The following is an 18,393-nucleotide window of genomic DNA, read 5'->3' as shown; positions in this document are numbered from 1 at the left end:
AATAAATTAAATGGATATTTTTGTTGTTTTTATTATTATCATTTCAGTAATACTTTATTTACTAACAATATTAACAATAATAATGCGAAATAAATAATTAGAATAAAAAATGTGCTGTACTGATAAGTTTTTGATTTATAGTTAATTATTATATAATGTATTGCATAATATTACAAAAACACAAAAAGCATTGTTTGATTTTGTGAACCACTATGATTATCGTTTGCATTGATAAAATCATATTCAATTTATTCCAGTTATCAACAGCCGTATTATCTGATTGAACATTTGTGCTGTCCGAGTGACAGGAAGTGATACAACAATGTAGGAATAACTCACCCTATCAAAGGGGATGCTGTATTTCTTCAGGATGGATGGCGAAAGGAGGGTCATCTTGTGACGGAGAAATGCATCGCAGCCCTGAGAACTTCCTGGGAAAAAACCTGCAGAAAGTCACAAACAGCAAAAAGGGCAAATGTAAGACGATGCCAACGGATGAAGCCCTGAAATAAATAGACTGAAGATCTTTAAAGGGAATTACAGAAAGACATTATTAGAGGATTTTTTCTAATTCATTGTTATTAACTTCTATTATGATAAAACATTAACAATAACAATTCATTCTAATTCACAAAAACAGAATACATTAGAAATAAATTATATATATATATATATATATATATATATATATATATATATATATATATATATATATATATATATATAATTTGATTTATAATTTGTATACTAATACATGTAAAAACAATTAAATATATTACTCTACATATTCATTAATTAACATCATTATCATGGTATTATTATTATTATATCATCATTATTATATTCAAAATCTTTTTAAAAAGTGGAGAGTTCCGTTCCTTGATTCTGATTGGTTGAGCCGCATTCCAAGCTGTTTCAAATTACTCTACAAACACACACTATGTTTGTTTACATTTGTCTGTTGCTCAGCAACCACTCTGTTGGAACCACAACTGTTTCTGAGGAACTACATTGTTTGGTGGAAGAATACTGTTTTAATTTAGACCATTACACTTTATTTGCTCTGTTTTATTCTGTGAAAACCTTACTATGTAGATGGTTTCCAGTGAATTTATAACAACTAAGGGGGTTTAAGGCACAATGCAATGCGTTATATTATATATTCACTGTAAACTACGGCTTCATGGGGCACATTGCTTTAATATAGCCCCCCAAAAAAGGCGGTTAGCATACTGTCTAATGTAGACGGTACAGAGCAGGGTTTCAGCACAGAACCGATGTAAAACCATTACAGTGAAATCATTTGTGGAGATTCAGTGGAGAGTGCTTATTACGCGCAAAACATATAATCACCGGTTTTGAGGTTACGGGTAAAAGCTGTGCCGGTGCGCTGTGGGTCGAACACATCAGCCGCGCGCTGAATCATGCTGAAAGCCTTTAATTATTATAATCGTCTCCACATTCCTTCCCAAAGATAACAATAAAGGTCACAACGACACAACCAAAACGTCTGATAAATGGCACAACAGCACAAACACACAATTTTAGGGTGTGTGATTCATACGCAGCCTTCTATCATTAGCCACAATACACTTAAGTGGCTTAAATACGGCAGATTTTGAGTAATTTTCACTTAGTGGGAAGAACTTTTGCCACAGTAACTTGACGGTACGATAATTCAGCAGCCATTTCTCTTTGCTATTGTTGAAACACTCGTGCTAAAACAAGTGAAGTTTTGCTTCTTTACGATCAAAGCAGCGGTTTTCCTGCGCAAACGGTGCAAACGCGTGTATTTGTGCGCAAAACCTGTTGTAACGATAAATATAAACAAATATTTTTTAAAAATCATCTTGTGTTTATAATAATATAGATGCACAGATATTAACAAAAACTTAAAACATAAACAAAAACATAGAATTGTATTACTATAAAAACATTATTACAATGATTTACATAAATAACAATACAGATAAATACAATAACAATTTAAAAATACAAACTTTTGCATCTGTTAGTCCATGTTTGTAAAGTTTAAGCTCATCGATATAAACTACATAACCTCTTTAGCGCTGAACATAAAACATTTACAGCTAAAAACACTGGAAATCATGCGAGTTACAGGAGATTTTCCTCCTGTAAATGCATTGCTACAACGTACAATATATTTCTTCCACTTCCTGTTATTCGTACAGCAAAAAACAGAGCAGAAACTCTGTTAAAACAATGTATGTGGCATAAAAAGAGGCCTCACATTGTCAAAACAGCATTAAACACCTTCAGAAGCTGAAGAGGGGATCGTCCAACTGAGACTCTGTGTCTCTGCGAAGCGCCGTTACTCACTGCGACCGATGATAAAATATCGTCAGGCATTCAGTCATTTGTTGAGAGCATTAGAAGAGCAGGAGAATGGAGCGGATTGACTCTAAGGTGTGAAGAGTGATGCTGAGGTACAATACTGTCATTTAGAGCCGCGACTGCCTTTGTTTCGTCTTTCAATGCAGATTTAACAGATGAAAAGGACGTGGTGATGGAGTGTGAATTCATATTTTTATGCACAGATAAGAGTTTTGCATAAACCATTAGTAATGTGCGTGTGAAGAGTTTCACACAGAAATCATGATTCATCGTTGTGTTAGCACTTCAAGTGTTCACCCATAAAATAATAAAATTAGGGATATTTATAAAATGTTAAAATGTTTTATATACATAGTTAGAATACATATATAAACATAAAAATTAGAAAGTATAAATTTGTATGAAATGGTGCTAAAATTGTATCTAGATGACAACAAAACAATATAGTTGTTAACATATTTAATATAAATACAATAAAATGCATATTTAAAAATACAGATCTGAATATTTCAAAAATCATCTTGAATCTATATCTATGAAGAATAAATGAAACAATTTATTCAAAAGAGAGATAAAATGTACTTTATATAAATATACATTATGAAAGCACTTATTTTTATTTTCAGTTTTTTTTAATAGAATTTTAACTTTTGAATATAATTGTAAAATATTAAAATACATATTAAAATTAAACATGAATATGAATCTTAAAAAAATAACCATAACTGAATAAACAATATTGTTCAATAATAATATATGATATAATTTTTCTAATATAATAACATCGTGATTCATCAGTAACTTTAATTTAAATGTATATATAAGTATTTAAATAAAAACAAAATAATACTACTTAAAAGATTTACATTTATTTTATTATTTTAATAATATAAAATATTCATCACGCAGACTGCTAAAGAGACAAATTGCGGTGTGAAAATGCTGTAGGTGTTTGTATATTCGTCTGTTCTCTGTGTGACGTCTCAGCGCTGATCACTGAAAGCCCGGCATCATGTCGAGTGTTCGTTCGTTCGTTTAAAGCAGGGTGTTTGTTTAAGTGGGACAGGAGTTTGTGTATGTGGTTTATGGTAGCGTTTTGAAGTACACCAGCCTCAGATCTCAGAGACGCACAAACATCTTCACATCTCATGATCCACACAACCACAGGCAGACGCCAGGGCTTTCCTAGACAGCTCCGCAAACTTTCGGGAGGTGCGGAGAGGATTTTCTGTCAGCACCGTCTCGCACCTCATTCAGGATTACGGCGATGTTTTGTCTGTGTAATTTGGGGCAGGAAAAGACCCGCAGAACAGGATTTTCCCTCTCAGGCCGGAATCGTTCATCCGATAGTGAACTTCTGCCATTATTTATACTCAAACCTGTATGATTTTCTTCCTTCAGTAAAACAAACATTTTATATATTGCTCACACAAATTTATTGTGCGATGGTGCTTATATATATATTGTGCTAATGGTGCTTATATATATATATATATATATATATATATATATATATATATATATATATATATATATTTGTTGCACCAAAGAAGAATAAAGAATAAAAAATAAAACTTTTTCCAATTTTCAACATTTCCTTTTCACTCCTTTTTTTCTTTTAATATGCAAATGACCTCTGTTTTGATCGGCTAACCCACCATGCTCCATTTCTGCATTGAGACACGCTAACGAATGGAGGTCTTACCTTGCGCCAGCCGCTCCAACCTCTTGCCGTGCTCGGGAGGAATGGCATACCTGTGGAGAAGAGGAAAAAAACCGAGATCAATTAGCAGGATCAATGGAAAAAAGACGAGAGGGAAAGACACTTGAGGGACGCGCAGCGAGACGTCTCTGTGAGATTCGCTGTCTGATCATCACACAGCCCTCGAAATCATAAAACACACAGAGAACATTTCACCCCTATTTCACATTCACACTCACACGCTACTTTAAAGACAAAGTACTCAAACGTCACCGAGACAAAGCCTGGAAAATTACTGCGAGAGAGCCAATTTATTTTGGCTAATCGGCTCAAACACGCGCAGTGCTAATACTGATTGTGCTGTGCTGCTTAATTTTAAATGATTTTGCTGGAGAAGGAAACAGCACAATATCTTCTAAAGGTTCAATTCGCTTGACGTTGTTATTGACGTTGTCTGTATTAGCCTAATTATTTCCTCAAGTTTCCAGAGAGCCGAAACCCTCCCGAGGCCTCGAACGCAAATGTAAATCCGGTGCATCACCCTCCCTTGGGCTCCAGCTACAAATCACACATTCACAATGAGGGGAACATGGCTTCAGGAGGGTTTTGAGAGGCGTCACACTGCCCTCTACTGGCAGCAGGAGGCAAAACGGGCGATTTTATGGGCGAGTGGCACTTTCTAGTTAAACACAGGCCAATTTCACAGCAGTGGTTTTCTCTACACAAGCGCAGGATCGTCTGAAAGTCAACTGAATACCAAGTGGATGGATTAAAGGTTTGTTTTTGTATGCAGCTAATGGAATGTAGAAGAAGAGATTTGTTTTATTTTACAATGTGATGTTGGTTTTACTGAAAAGTTAAAGGAGAAAAACTACAAGTATTATGGAGGGAAAACAAAGAGGGATGGAAACTGGCTATGCACTAACCAAACAGGAACAAGTACAGGATGGAAATCAGATCTACGGAGATGGAAACTTGCAAGCTAAGAAAGCTGCTAGTTAGCAGCCTGTGTTTCCCCATATTCATATAATTATGGAATTGGCAGTAGCACAATCTCATAATTAACTGAACTGTCTGAAACAAACTATACCTCCTGAATTTGATGATCCTGGACTTGGCACATATTTTAGAAACAGTGCCATTTTATTGGCAGCTCCATGTAGAAATTATTACTCTACTAGAATTGCATTCAAAAATATTTAAGACCAAGCACAATTTAAGTGCACGCAGGGATCCGGACACTACTTAAACCTTCATACAGCGTCTTAAAACAATGCAGGACACTAAAAAACAGAAAGATGCCACTAATTGGCCTTGACCCGCAACAAACATGAATGCTAATCAATTGCCATGATGACATGCATTTGTTGCATCTATTGCTTTGAAATACCAAAGATGGAGCCAATGAATGGCTGGCCATAAGCATCCCAACTCTAAGGACATTGGTTGTAGTAGATTTAGTTTGGTCTTTGAGGTGCCTCCACAAATCAATAATAATTGCTTTTTCTCTCCTTTTCTTGCACATAGAAAGCTGGATCTGATGGGCGGCTGTAATTAAGGTATGAATGCTTCCTGCCAGCAAGAGTATCCTTACACCCCACTAACCCCACCAGATCAAGCTGACAGTAACTCTATCTGGCAACCAAAAGTTGCTTTATTCGATCTGGAACTGTCTGGGGAAGAAAGCAAATATTGATGAAAATCACAACAGGGGCACCGTAAATCAAGGTAAATCCAAGGTGCTTGACTTGGTGTGACTGTAAACGCCCACTTGGAGGAAAGCCTCCAGTTTCTGTAGGTTCCTCTAGTACCACCGGAATGACGAAATGAACACAAAGCGCCTACTAAACACCGTTTGAGATTTTAATACAAGGGTACTTAGGTGCTTGGGCGTATGTAAGGGATGCATCCCATTTACCTTGTTTACGGCCCATGAAACAATTCCGTACTTCACTTCCCAGAAACAATCTCTCTCCAATCCCACGCCGGCCACCCAAAACCCCTACCTGCCAAACGGCATCGACACCACCGGCAGCTTTAAGGTTTTATTTGTCATCGTCTTGAAGAGGACAAGAACAAGAAAACAAGCAATAAGAATCAAGCAATCCTCTCAGCTGCAGCATTCCCCTCGCTCAGCGATTATTTCCGGCAGCGTGCACACCACTTCGGGCCACTCCGCAATCTTTAAGAATCTGACACTAGATCTCAGGAGGCGGCGAGAATTATGACTTTGATGGGAGGAGAGTTGGAGGCGAATGAAGTTAATTTCACAGTGGCTGAACAGAGGGTTAGGCAAACAGCTACCACACACACTTTAACATACTGTAATTACCAGAAAAGTAAAACGGATTCAATTTCAAAAGCAGAAGGGGGTGTTTGGGTGGGGAGGATGAGCGCACGCATAGTTGCATTAAGCGGAGTTGAAGGGTGAGTAAATTTTCCACTCTTTCCTTTTTTCTGAGCACGAGCCTAGCCGTTCTCCGCTGTGCGGAAAGTTAACTTGAGATAAGGCCTCCAGAGAGCGGGAGAAAGAGAGAATACTTAGCTAGAGACATCAAGAGCTAACACTTCAGAGATATATGAGGACACAGAAGAAATGGAGACGGAATAATACTCAAGAGAGCGAGCCAAGACTTACACAAGACCTCTTAAAGAATCACAGTTTTGCACCCTTATCCATTTGGACACCTGTGCCTACCGGAGCCAAAAACATGCTACGACCCTTTCAACATGATTCATGTCTATGCATTAAACTCTACAGAGACAAGCATCAAGCACTATCTTTAAATATAGCCTTAATGCAACTTTTAAATAAGGGTTTTTGATGCTAACTCTTGCATTTACCATTCACGGTTTCATTTGGGAACCAACTTTGGATCAGGGAACTAAAACATTTTCATTATAAAAACATTATTTTTACATGTAGACTCTTGATGTTATGAGGTTTCTTTTGCAAATGATACCTACACACAACTTTGAAGTTAAATAAAGAATAGAACAATGTTTCTTAAAGAAATAGATGCAGTTTTAACTTTTGCATTTGTGTAACATTTACATTGGTGTATTTTTGTACTTCTGAGTAAATTGTGTGGATAAAAATGACGTTTGTTTGACAAAAACACACCTTACCGGAGCCTTTTTGGTACGAAAAGCACTAGTCGTTGCCTGTGCACTTTTATAAAAGGATCTGACAAAAGAAAGTTTATTATAAAAAAAGTTTACAATCTTGAACAACTGCAAGAAGATTGGTTTGCATTTTCTATTAGACTACGTAATGAACAGAATTTAATTTCTGAAGTATTTTAAATACCTTCTTGTGGCTAATGCATTTCAACGACTTTCCCATTTATTTGTGATTATTGGTTAAGTGCACTTTGTATAGATTGCTCCCACAATAAATATTGTATTATTAACAATCAGCATCATTAAAAATATGAATTACAATTAATTCACTTAATAAACTTGGCTTTTCAGTCCTGGATAATACTCTACCATTTTGTGGAAACCCTGCTGTTTACTGCAAACACTTCCTACTTTCCAAATCACAAAACCTTTCTTCCTTCCAACCTATTACACTTTCATCTCATGCACGTTTTGAAGCCCCGATGTTGTTCATTTTACATTTTCACTAGTTTTAAATACATTTTTCCAAGGCAGAAAACACCCCTGATTGACTACTGCTTGATTAAAAGACACACAGATGGATGAAATATCCCTCTGTTCGACAGACTGAGAAACTGACAGAACAGCTGCGTCTAATGTTCAGGGTTTCTTTAAGACAACACAAGCCAAGGGCATCAAGGACTTGTGTGCAAGTGTGCAAAACACACTTGCATCTTTCTCTTAGGAGGGAAGAAATGAGGGGATACACCAGGGAGGAGACGCAACATGAGAGCGAGGGGGATGTGATAAAAGAAAAAAGTCTCACATGTGGAAAAAAAGGACACTGAAAGCATGTTTATTTGAACTCTTTCAGCACCAGAAAGACGCCCAGCTGGAAAATTGTGTATTCTGAACCTCAAAATACAGTATTAAAGCCTTTATCCACAAGAACGGAGAGGAAAAGTCAAGCTGAACTTCAGGAAAACAAACCAACAGAATACCAAGCCATTTCAACAGCATTTCGATCAAGGGATGTTATGCTTGGTTTTCACATAATTTCGTCAACTATTATCAGCTGTTCTCATTAAAACCTTGATTTCAACATACGTTTATTCTTCTATCTATTGAATTAAATCATGACACATATACTTCAGCATGATCTCATTCACGTACATCATCCCTAACGATTCTCCGGAGGATTTACTTCACAACCAAGTGCTTCTGAAAAGCTCTGCTCCATTATAAAGAGCCTGTTGTGTGTTTAAATGCGGCAACAGGGAGATACAGTGAGACAAAGCACAAGGCACGTAATTCATCTCTCTCGATGACATCATCCTGAATGTCTACAGCTGATGTGAATGACAACAGCGCCACCAAGAGGTCCAAAGCAGATCTATATTTAAGTTCCTTCATACTGCACCCATGGCAGGTTTGTACTGTAAAACCAAGCATAAATCTAGTTTTCCAGACACTCATTGGGCCTAAATGTCAATCAAACTGATGGATCACAATTATATCTTCACAAATGTTGTATATGGCAAGCGTCAAGCTATATATTGGTAAAATTCTGCCAAAATGACCATGTGTTAAAATATAAACAATAAACTGCTTTGAATCTTCTGAGTTCAACTAAATGCATATATCAAGCCTGTGCAAAACAAAATAAAAAATAACTTCTTAAACTTACTTTAACAAAATATTATAATACAGCATTTGTGGGATTGGGATAATATAGTGTACCAAAAAGAAATTGATGCGTAAAATATATCATATACATAATTACACACATATATTGAATGCACGTGAAAAGAAGACTAATATAATTTTAACTGCTATGCCTTTGCCTGTAAGTAATGCCAAATAACTTCCAAATATCAAAATAGTTTAACAAAATATTGTTAAATGTTTTCATCAGCATTTGTCACATAATACTGTTTATCACATTAAATTATTCCTAAAACATTATATAAAAAAACTATAGCAATACACAAGTTTATTGAATGCACATGAAAATAAAACAATTGTAACTGTGTTCAATTTTTAAGTGTTGCTGTAATGTTTATTTTTTATTTTAAGAGTATATTTATTAGTGGTGGGCCGTTATCAGCGTTAACGTGCTGCGTTAACGCGAGACTCTTATCGGGCGATAAAAAAAATATTGCCGTTAATCTATTCTCAAAGATGGGTTGGGAGCTGGGTCTATACTACGCGAGCAATGATGACTTTCACCTATGTCGAGAGTGCATTATTGTAGCACGAAAGTACATTAATATAATGTGAGAGATTCGCGCTCCACACATTATATTCCGCGCTCAAGGAGAGAGATTCGCGCTCGCGCATTATATTAATGTACTTTCGCGCTACAATAATCCACTCTCGACATTTGACAGGGAATTAACGCCATAAAATAACGCCATATCACTGGTCTAATGCACCACATGTCTTGAGAAACCCATTCTAGTTACTTTTAGTCATTATTTTATTTGGGTAACACACATATTCTGAATGTCTTCGGCAGAATTCAAATGAGCCATTTACAGTGAGATTAATCTGATTAAAAAAAAAATAATGTATGCCCACCACTAATATTTATATATAAAACAGAAGATTAATTGCTTTAATATAACAAAAAAAAAAACAGAAAACGAAAAAAAAAGTCATTTATTTGGTAAAATACTGCAAAAATCACCAAATCTGATCATACTTGATCACTTTGATCTATTTCATCTGTTAAAAAACTATGAAAAAACAAACTCCTAAAAATTTTTGAACTCAACCAAACGCACAAATAAGGTGAACGTAGGATACTCACCAGGACTTTGGTTGGCCGAAATGCAGGTAGTTGATGCTGTAGAGGTCCATGTCCTCCGTGTGCCAGGCGAAGGTGGTTTTCCACATGCCGAAGTACAGGTATGGCGTGTTGACGCCCTCGATGACGATCCCACACTCCTGCTCCACCATGTCCAGAAGAGTGTTCAGATGGCCGATGTTCCACTCCGTGATGTCCTTATGAAGAAAAACATCATGAACACATGCATGTGTCTAATAATCAGAGTTATTATAGTAACTCAAATCATATGTGTTAGTTAAAATAAAATCCACTTTAACTGAAATGAAAAAAAAAAAACTTTTATAACAACTAGTCGCCAATGTCAAACACTAATCACAGTAAAGGTGACTTACCGGGTCATAAAGGGACCCGCTTATGTCGGCGCCGTAAATGGGCGACATAAACGTCAAGTTTTTCCAGTACTTTCTTTCCAGGTCGTCAAAGTCCTTGTGTTGAGGGGTACAGTACCTGGGATCAGTCAAGAAAATACAAAGTTTAAGTATAAATTAAGCTTGAAGGACAGAAGAAAAAAATGGCTGTAGTAAAACGGCACACTTTTCAAACTTAGTCTTACATCTACATGCAAACATTCACTATTCTGTCAATATTTTTGAAAAAACACCCCCCAAAAAACAGTGACGTTAATTGTAAATTTTTTTCAACTTACTGACACGAAGGTTTAGATAAGCAAGGACAAACTTTACAAAGAAACCACATTGCATGTTATAAAAGAATTGGCTTCGATCAAACAAAGCATACTTTTTACTATTGGCCAGTTTGCGATATTCTCCAACCGTCATGGACTTCTTCTGGATGTTGTATTGAGTGAAGAGTCCTGATTGGCCGGTCACCACTTGCATGATGGGAGCGGGAATGACCATCTCTTCAATGGTTTCATAGGAACGCCGCGGCTTCCACTCCTTCGGCGGAATAACCTTAATAACAACGCATGAACTTTACGAACTGTGACCAACAACTGTACAATTAGACAACTGATTCAAGCATTTCATTGTGTTTGTTCCTAGTCCTTAAACTTGGAAAAAAATATATCAATAAATGCATTTACAGGTCCTTCAATTCAATGTTAATTTATAAATGTATAATTGTTAATTATTGCATTTTGCATTAATTAATACAACTTGAAATGTAAAAAAAAAAAAAGTTTCATAAGGACATTTAGAAATTAGCCTTAACCAAGATGGTTAAATGGCCTTACAGTATTATGTATTGTAATTTTATGTGCATTCTTTAATTTTAATGATGAGCAAATAGTTTGAGAATGTTTATAAAAAGACTTTGAAAAGTAAATATTATTATTATTTACTGATATACATCCGAACACTCACAATGAAAAGACATAAGAAAATTGCTACATTTTATTAAAATAAAAAATAATTTTTTTTTTACTTTTTTTTAAAAAAAGAAATCTTAATAATAATAATAGTTTTTTAATTAGCCAGTGATAATTCAGATATCTACAGTACTGAAATAAAGCTAATATATGTACACACAATTTAATGAAAGCATCAAAGAAAAGTGCTAATTTTGTGATAAATAAATGCTGTAAATGTATTATGTACTGTACTATTATGTATTTAAACTGAATTTAATGATAAGTAAAGAGTTTGGAGAAAATAATTTAGATAAAAATGTACTTTAAAAATAAAATATTGTTCAATAAACATTTTGTTTTTCAAATGGCCAAAAGGATACTGAAATTTACAATACTGATACAAAACTAATATATGCACACACCTAATTTAAGAAAACTGCTAAATTTTGTGATTTTAATTTTATATTGACTTATTATTTTAACTAAATTGAGCTTTAAATTAAATGAAAATTGTATTTTACAATTAATGCATTGTATTATTAACATTAAAAACAAAACACTAGTTTACAATGTTGATGTCATTGTTTCATAAAAAATAACAATCCACTTGGGCAAAACTTTTAATTATAAAACGGACATTTCCGGTCCTTTATTCTGATTAGTTAAGCCACGTTCGACTTTATTAATATGTTTTATTGTGTGAAACCTTACTTCATATATGGAAAAAACATTTTTAATAAACAATAAGCCCCGTGAAGCCGTGGTTTACAGTAAATTTATAACAACTAAGAGGTTTTAGGCACCATCCAATGCACCTTAGCCGTTAAACAACGGCTTCTTGGGCTTATTGCTTTAGTAAATTACATATGTTAACATTAGATAATACACTGAAATTAGCAATTACAATAAATAACACTTTTACATCATTTATTAATCAAATTTTAGGTCATTATATTAGTATAACATTCCAAGTTGTACATATTAATTTTAATGAATTATGAATGTGCGTTAATTAACAATAGCTATGTTTATAAATTATTATTTACATAGATTTATATACTGTCAAAAAGTGTTGTTTATTGTTATTAATGACACTAACAAATGAGTAATACAATTTTACATTTAAATTCAAATGTATTTTTTCCCATTTAGATTTAAATTTAAATAAAAAATTTAACTACCGTATTTTCTGGACTATAAATCGCACTTTTTTTCATAGTTTGGCTGGTCCTGCGACTCATAGTCAGGTGTGACTTATTTATCAAAATTAATTCGACATGGACCAAGAGAAATGAACCAAGAGAAAACACTACCGTCTACAGCCGCGAGATGGTGCTATAAACATAGAGCGCCCTCTCGTGGCTCTAGACGGTAATAATTTCTCTTGGTTCTTGGTTCTAAATAAATACGACTTATAGTCCAGTGCGACTTATGTATGTTTTTTCCTTGTCATGACGTATTTTTGGACTGATGCAACTTATATTTTTCGCGACTTATAGTCCGAAAAATACGGTAAATGTAACTTCCATTCGATACCTTTGCCAGACCAGCACGATGAGCTCCTTGGGTCTCGATGTAAGCGATGTACTTCCCAAAGTCCTTGAACTCCTCCATGGTGGGTCTGAAGGTCATGATCTTGTAGGAGTTGGCTGCTGGGGCCGGTGCCGGTGCCGGGGCCTGTTCTGGGATCGGTAGTTCTGGTGTGAGTTCTGGTGCTGATGGTTCTGGCTTTATTTCTGGGTTCGGGTTCAGTTCTCCAGAGGGTTCCAGGGCCGGTTCTGGAGCTGGTTCCAGGCATGGCTGCTGGTTCAGATCCAAGGTGGGTTGGACTGGAGAATCTTGAACGGCGTCTGAAGTCACGTCTGTAGCCGGTTCAGGCTCAGGATTCGGGTCTGGAGGTAAAACCGGGTCCATGACTCCAAGTCAGCAAATGCTGCGGACGCAAACATAAAAACAACATAAATAAATAACCAATTATCAATTGTTAAACATAAAAATAAATTCACTCAATCATAAATTATTGTTAATAGTCATGGAATAACTTTCCTGTAAAAGTTTAATTTTAAGTTTTAATCTATATTAGTGTCATCAAACAATTAATTGCGATTAATCGCATCCAAAATAAAAGTTTTTCTTTGCATAGTATATGTGTGTATACTGTGCAAATGTATTATGTACATAAAGAATACACACACATATGAAGCATTTATTTCGAAAATATTTACATGTATTCATTTCGAAAATATTTATATGTATTCATATTCATATAATTCATAATATTCATTTATATTTAAAATAAAAACACCATATTTTTATGATATACATATACAGGATACACACAAATACTGTTAACAAAAACAATTACTTTGGATGCGATTAATCGTGATTAATCATTTGACAGCACTAATTTTTATGAGTGTATATTAAAAGTTTATTAATTTGTCCAGAAATACCAAAAAGCCTGAGAGTAACTATTTTTTTCTTAAATTTATAAACTTGAGTATAAAATTAATCTATGAATCAATGTAACTTTATCTTCATTTCAGTCAATATCATCATAACATCAATATCTCAACATGTACATGTAAAGATTTATCAATTTTAGGATAATAAAGACAATAATGCATATCTTTTTAAAGCTTCAATGTATGAACATGACTATAAGAAACCAATTTTTCAAAGGTTAATAAAAACAACCAAATTTATATTTTTCAAATTAAACCATTTAAAACCATTTAGAGAAAAACTGCTGAAATTAACTAAAAGGTTTTCTGAAGCTAAACTTTATTTTTTTTCAATTCACCTAATCATAAATTTAATTACTATAAAAGTTGCATTTCTTTTCATCAATATTAAGCATTCAATTTATGTGAATGAATGAAAAAAGTGTATTTATTTCAAGTTTTTAAAGACAGAAATACAAAGTCTGAGAAGAACTAAAATGTTTCTAAACTAAAACTATGAACTTAAAACTAATACACAGATCAATATAAAAAAATGTTAAATTCAGTCAATCATAAATGATAGTTGGTGTGTGATTTATTTATTTTTTAGCATCAATATTATGTTTTAATTCCTAAGAATGTATATGGAAAAGTTTAATTAAAATGTCAAAAAACTCTATTCATAATTATGTTCAAATTATAACATTTACAACCTACTGTTCAGGGAAACAAAGTCTAGAAATTAACTGAAAAGATGAAAACTATAAACGTATCCATCAATAAAACTAATTAATAAAGGCAGTCAATCATAAATAGGAATAACTCAACTCTCATTAAACTGCAATATATTTATTTTCTAACATCCACTGAATATACAAGTGAAAACACACATTTAAGGTCTTGTACTTAGCTGCCTTTTCACAAATTTTAATCATATTAATATCTTCAGTAGTTAATTTGAAAGGCTCTGCAATGTTACAAATGTATTTTTTAATTACAAATATCTCAAAATGAACAATTAAAATAACTGCATGAATACAAAAGAAAATAGAAAACCATTGCTTTAAGTATTTGTGGATTAGCTCTATAGCATGTACAAATTTCATGTTATTTAGGATTTATTCTAGTGGGAGATGGGTTTTAATTAAAAGGACAAGCCATCAAGAAATGTATATATAAAGAAGCAATGTTTGATAAAAGGAAATTATATTTATTTATTTAAAAAGCATTGAAAAACAATCTGACAGACATTTTTACAGTAACCAAGCTGAAATCCTCGTCTGACCTGTTGCGTTGCACACGCTTTCATCAGAAACAACCACAGGAATCATGCAAACGCTCACCAGTCATGAAAAAAAATAAAACTTGGATATTTGCATGATTTTCCATGAGAAATCCATTACTGTGCACAGCAATAATAAAGAAAATGCCATTCAATTTACTAATGCAAACTGAATGGACAGAATTGGAATGTTCTAGCAATGGAAATATTCTTTAAAAAGCACATTTTCAAACAAAGACACTATTTTGAAGTCATACAAATGTAAAATTTATATTAAAGACCTAAAGAGTAATATATGGGGTATTTTGCACACAATCAAATTGCCAGCAACGTTGCAATAATAAAATGGCTAACTAAATTAATTTAAACTAAACTACAAAAACTGAAATACTGAAATAAGATCCTGGCAGCCGTGACGCTTTGCATTATATTTTCTTATGCATAGGTGGATTTTAATGGGCACGTTGCTCAAGGCATTAATATTTAAATGGCATGGAAATAGGCTACTTTCGTTGTAAATAGGGCTGCACGATTTTGCCAAAAATCATAATTGTTGGTTATTCCCTTGAAATTCTAATTGCGATTATTCATTACAATGATCACAATTTACATTTAAAGATGTTTATACCATTGTTTGATGCAACTGCATACCATATTTTTATATTAAAATAAGCTGGAATCACTCTACTTTTAGTGCTTTTCTATACTATTAAGCATCAAATGTCAACTATACATCGGATGGGTTTCTTCTTTAAATGATAAAGTAAAAATATGAGCAGTATTATAATGTTATAATAAAACTAAAATCAAAATAATGTAAAAAAAACTCTTAAGATAACACATAGAAATAAAAAACGCATCTTAAACATGCAGAATAACATAAGTAGATTTAGAACGATTAATCGCCGCTTTGAACGATTACATAATTGTTGCATCTATAATTGTAATCGCGATTAAGAAATTTAATTAATTGTGCTGCCCTAGCTGTAAATACCGAATTCTTACAACTAGCTACATAAAAAAAATTATATTAATAAATACTGATAGTATCAATAATAGATAGAAACTAAAACGATTCCTCGAGCAACTTGAATACAAAAAAAAATCATTAGTTTAGTCCATTTACTGTAACTACGCAAGAAACACTGTGTTTCCCCATGGACCATTATTCCTGACGCACAAGTATTACATAAATTAATAACATCTTGAAAAGCCAAAAGGTGCGTGCAGATTTCTCTCCTGATTCAGATACAGACAACTTTTTCACTGAGGAAGCGTTATTATGGACCCGCATTTTTATTAAAATCATTTTGATGGATTGGTTTCTTACAAACACACAGCTTTTCTCTTCTTAAGATGTGAACTGATGGACTGAAGAGGTGTGGATTACTGTGATGTTTTTATCAGCTGTTTGAACTGTCATTCTGACGGCACCCATTCACATCCATTAGTGAGCAAATGATGGAATGCTACATTTCTTCGAATCTGATGAAGAAACAAACTCATCTAGATCTCGGATGGCCTGGGGGTGATTATATTTTAGTAAATTACAATTTTTTTGGATGAACTACTTTTCACACACACACACAAAATACAAAGTGCATCGTTTACATTTAATTTAATTATATATTATCTGTTAACAAAAATATAACGCAAGCATGCGATAAATATTCAATTAATGCACGCAAAATTCATCTCAGGCACGTCTTATTAGCTTAGACAGTTTTCTATCACTAGCTTTCGCTTTCTCTAGTTTATTACATATATTAAAAATATGCTTGAAGCTTAACCATAAAGAACATCCACACATGGACGAAAAAGAATTGGCCAATCGATGCAAAATAAACGTTAAAATCCTAGTGTTGAGCTCAGCTCAAGTTCAGTCAGCATGAGACATGGAGGTTTAAATGGCCTTTGTGTATGTGCAGCCTACAGCAGAATGCATCATGGCTACCAAAGCGAAATGCATGGAAAAACCACCCGGGACACAATTCAAATAACACATATGCATCACACACTTTGACATATGTATCAAATGCACGCCTGTATTCAAGTGCAAATGCTTTCGTGTGCTTATATTTTTCCCCAACAGCGTTTATGCTGCCGATTTGACAAGCTTATCAACTCCGCTGCTCTGTAACATCAAACAAATAACAATAAAAACTCGTCCAGTGTCCGCGGACTCGACCCGAAAGCGCTATAGAGATAGTATATATCGCGTTACCTCCAGCTCTGGCTCGTTTTTAGCTCTTTTTGTCGCGGTTTTCTTCTCGATTCTATTCGTTTTCTGGATTCCAAAGGCTCGGTTGTGCTACAATAACGCTGGGCCGCGTCTCCGCCCACTGCAGCTCGACGTGTGTCGTGATTGGCTGGATCGCACCAAAGCGTAAGCTCCCATTGGCTGGCGCGCTCGATTGACGGCTAAACCGGTCTTTCACGTTGTGTTTGTACAACCTACTATCACGGAAATCACGTATTTCACGTAATAATAGTGTGTCTTCCTGTACGACACACTTTACTGTACGTCTGCGTTTGATATGAAATATATGCCTTTTAGACCCCACATTCTTCCGGTTTCAAACACGTTTTGCGAAACCCTAGAAGAAACCCTCGATGTAAACGACGTGGAAACGTGTTCAAAGAATATAAATCATATACGTTACACAACATATCTACCAGTTTATATCCCCATTTTTCTTTTATTTAGGATGAAATTTTAATTTGGGGCTTAACCTACTAATATTTTTAAGTAGTTAAGTGCTAAATAATCTCAAAATATGTCGTTACTGACTATACAAATATCTTGAGTGCATTGTAAGCTTTTTAACCTGTTAACTGTCACTGGCCCATTGTGGGCCCTCTTGCCATTACATGTTTTAAACCGTAATATCCTAGTCTGAACCTAAAACTTAAAGACTGTAGTTTTTATATTATATATATATATATATATATATATATATATATATATATATATATATATATCTTTTACAGAATAACGGTAATTTATTGATATGCAAGAAGAGTACTCATCAGAATCCGAGAGTGCGTTCTGACCTTTACTTTTTAAGTAGAGATGCATAGATGAAATCATGAAAAAAATCAGTCAAAATCATTATTCAATCTCATGGAGTGTTAAAAAGATATCATTGCCTTTTGTGAGAGAGAAAAGGTCTAAAAGTGTTTTGAATGTATAGAAAAAAAAACTATAGATTATCCTTGTTTTGATGCATTGTGAACTATAACGCAAGTCCAAGGTTCTCGTAGCATGTCCTTTGTGTTTTTTGAGGTTGAATTTAAATCCAATACTGCCATACTGACCCTTAATACTTATGAGTGTGATGTCTA

General features: G+C 34.1%; 1 protein-coding gene across 4 annotated transcripts in view; it reads right to left on the bottom strand.

The window, feature by feature from the left end:
* LOC113039306 (lysine-specific demethylase 4B-like) overlaps positions 1-17,415 on the bottom strand; it is a 48,072-nt gene extending 30,657 nt beyond the window's left edge. For all 4 annotated transcript variants that reach the window (XM_026197141.1, XM_026197142.1, XM_026197143.1 and 1 more), the window contains exons 1-7: positions 17,273-17,415; positions 12,859-13,255; positions 10,749-10,924; positions 10,343-10,457; positions 9,972-10,165; positions 4,061-4,110; positions 340-443 (exon numbers count right to left, since the gene is read on the bottom strand). In XM_026197141.1, the coding sequence (XP_026052926.1) occupies positions 340-443; positions 4,061-4,110; positions 9,972-10,165; positions 10,343-10,457; positions 10,749-10,924; positions 12,859-13,236 (1,017 nt within the window). In that variant the 5' untranslated portion in view covers positions 13,237-13,255; positions 17,273-17,415. The remainder of the gene's footprint in view (positions 1-339; positions 444-4,060; positions 4,111-9,971; positions 10,166-10,342; positions 10,458-10,748; positions 10,925-12,858; positions 13,256-17,272) is intronic.
* Positions 17,416-18,393: the final 978 nt, after the last annotated feature.

This window comes from Carassius auratus, chromosome 22 (assembly GCF_003368295.1).
Source record: "Carassius auratus strain Wakin chromosome 22, ASM336829v1, whole genome shotgun sequence".
Classification (NCBI taxonomy): Eukaryota; Metazoa; Chordata; class Actinopteri; order Cypriniformes; family Cyprinidae; genus Carassius; species Carassius auratus.
This window is presented reverse-complemented; position numbering and strand designations above follow the sequence as displayed.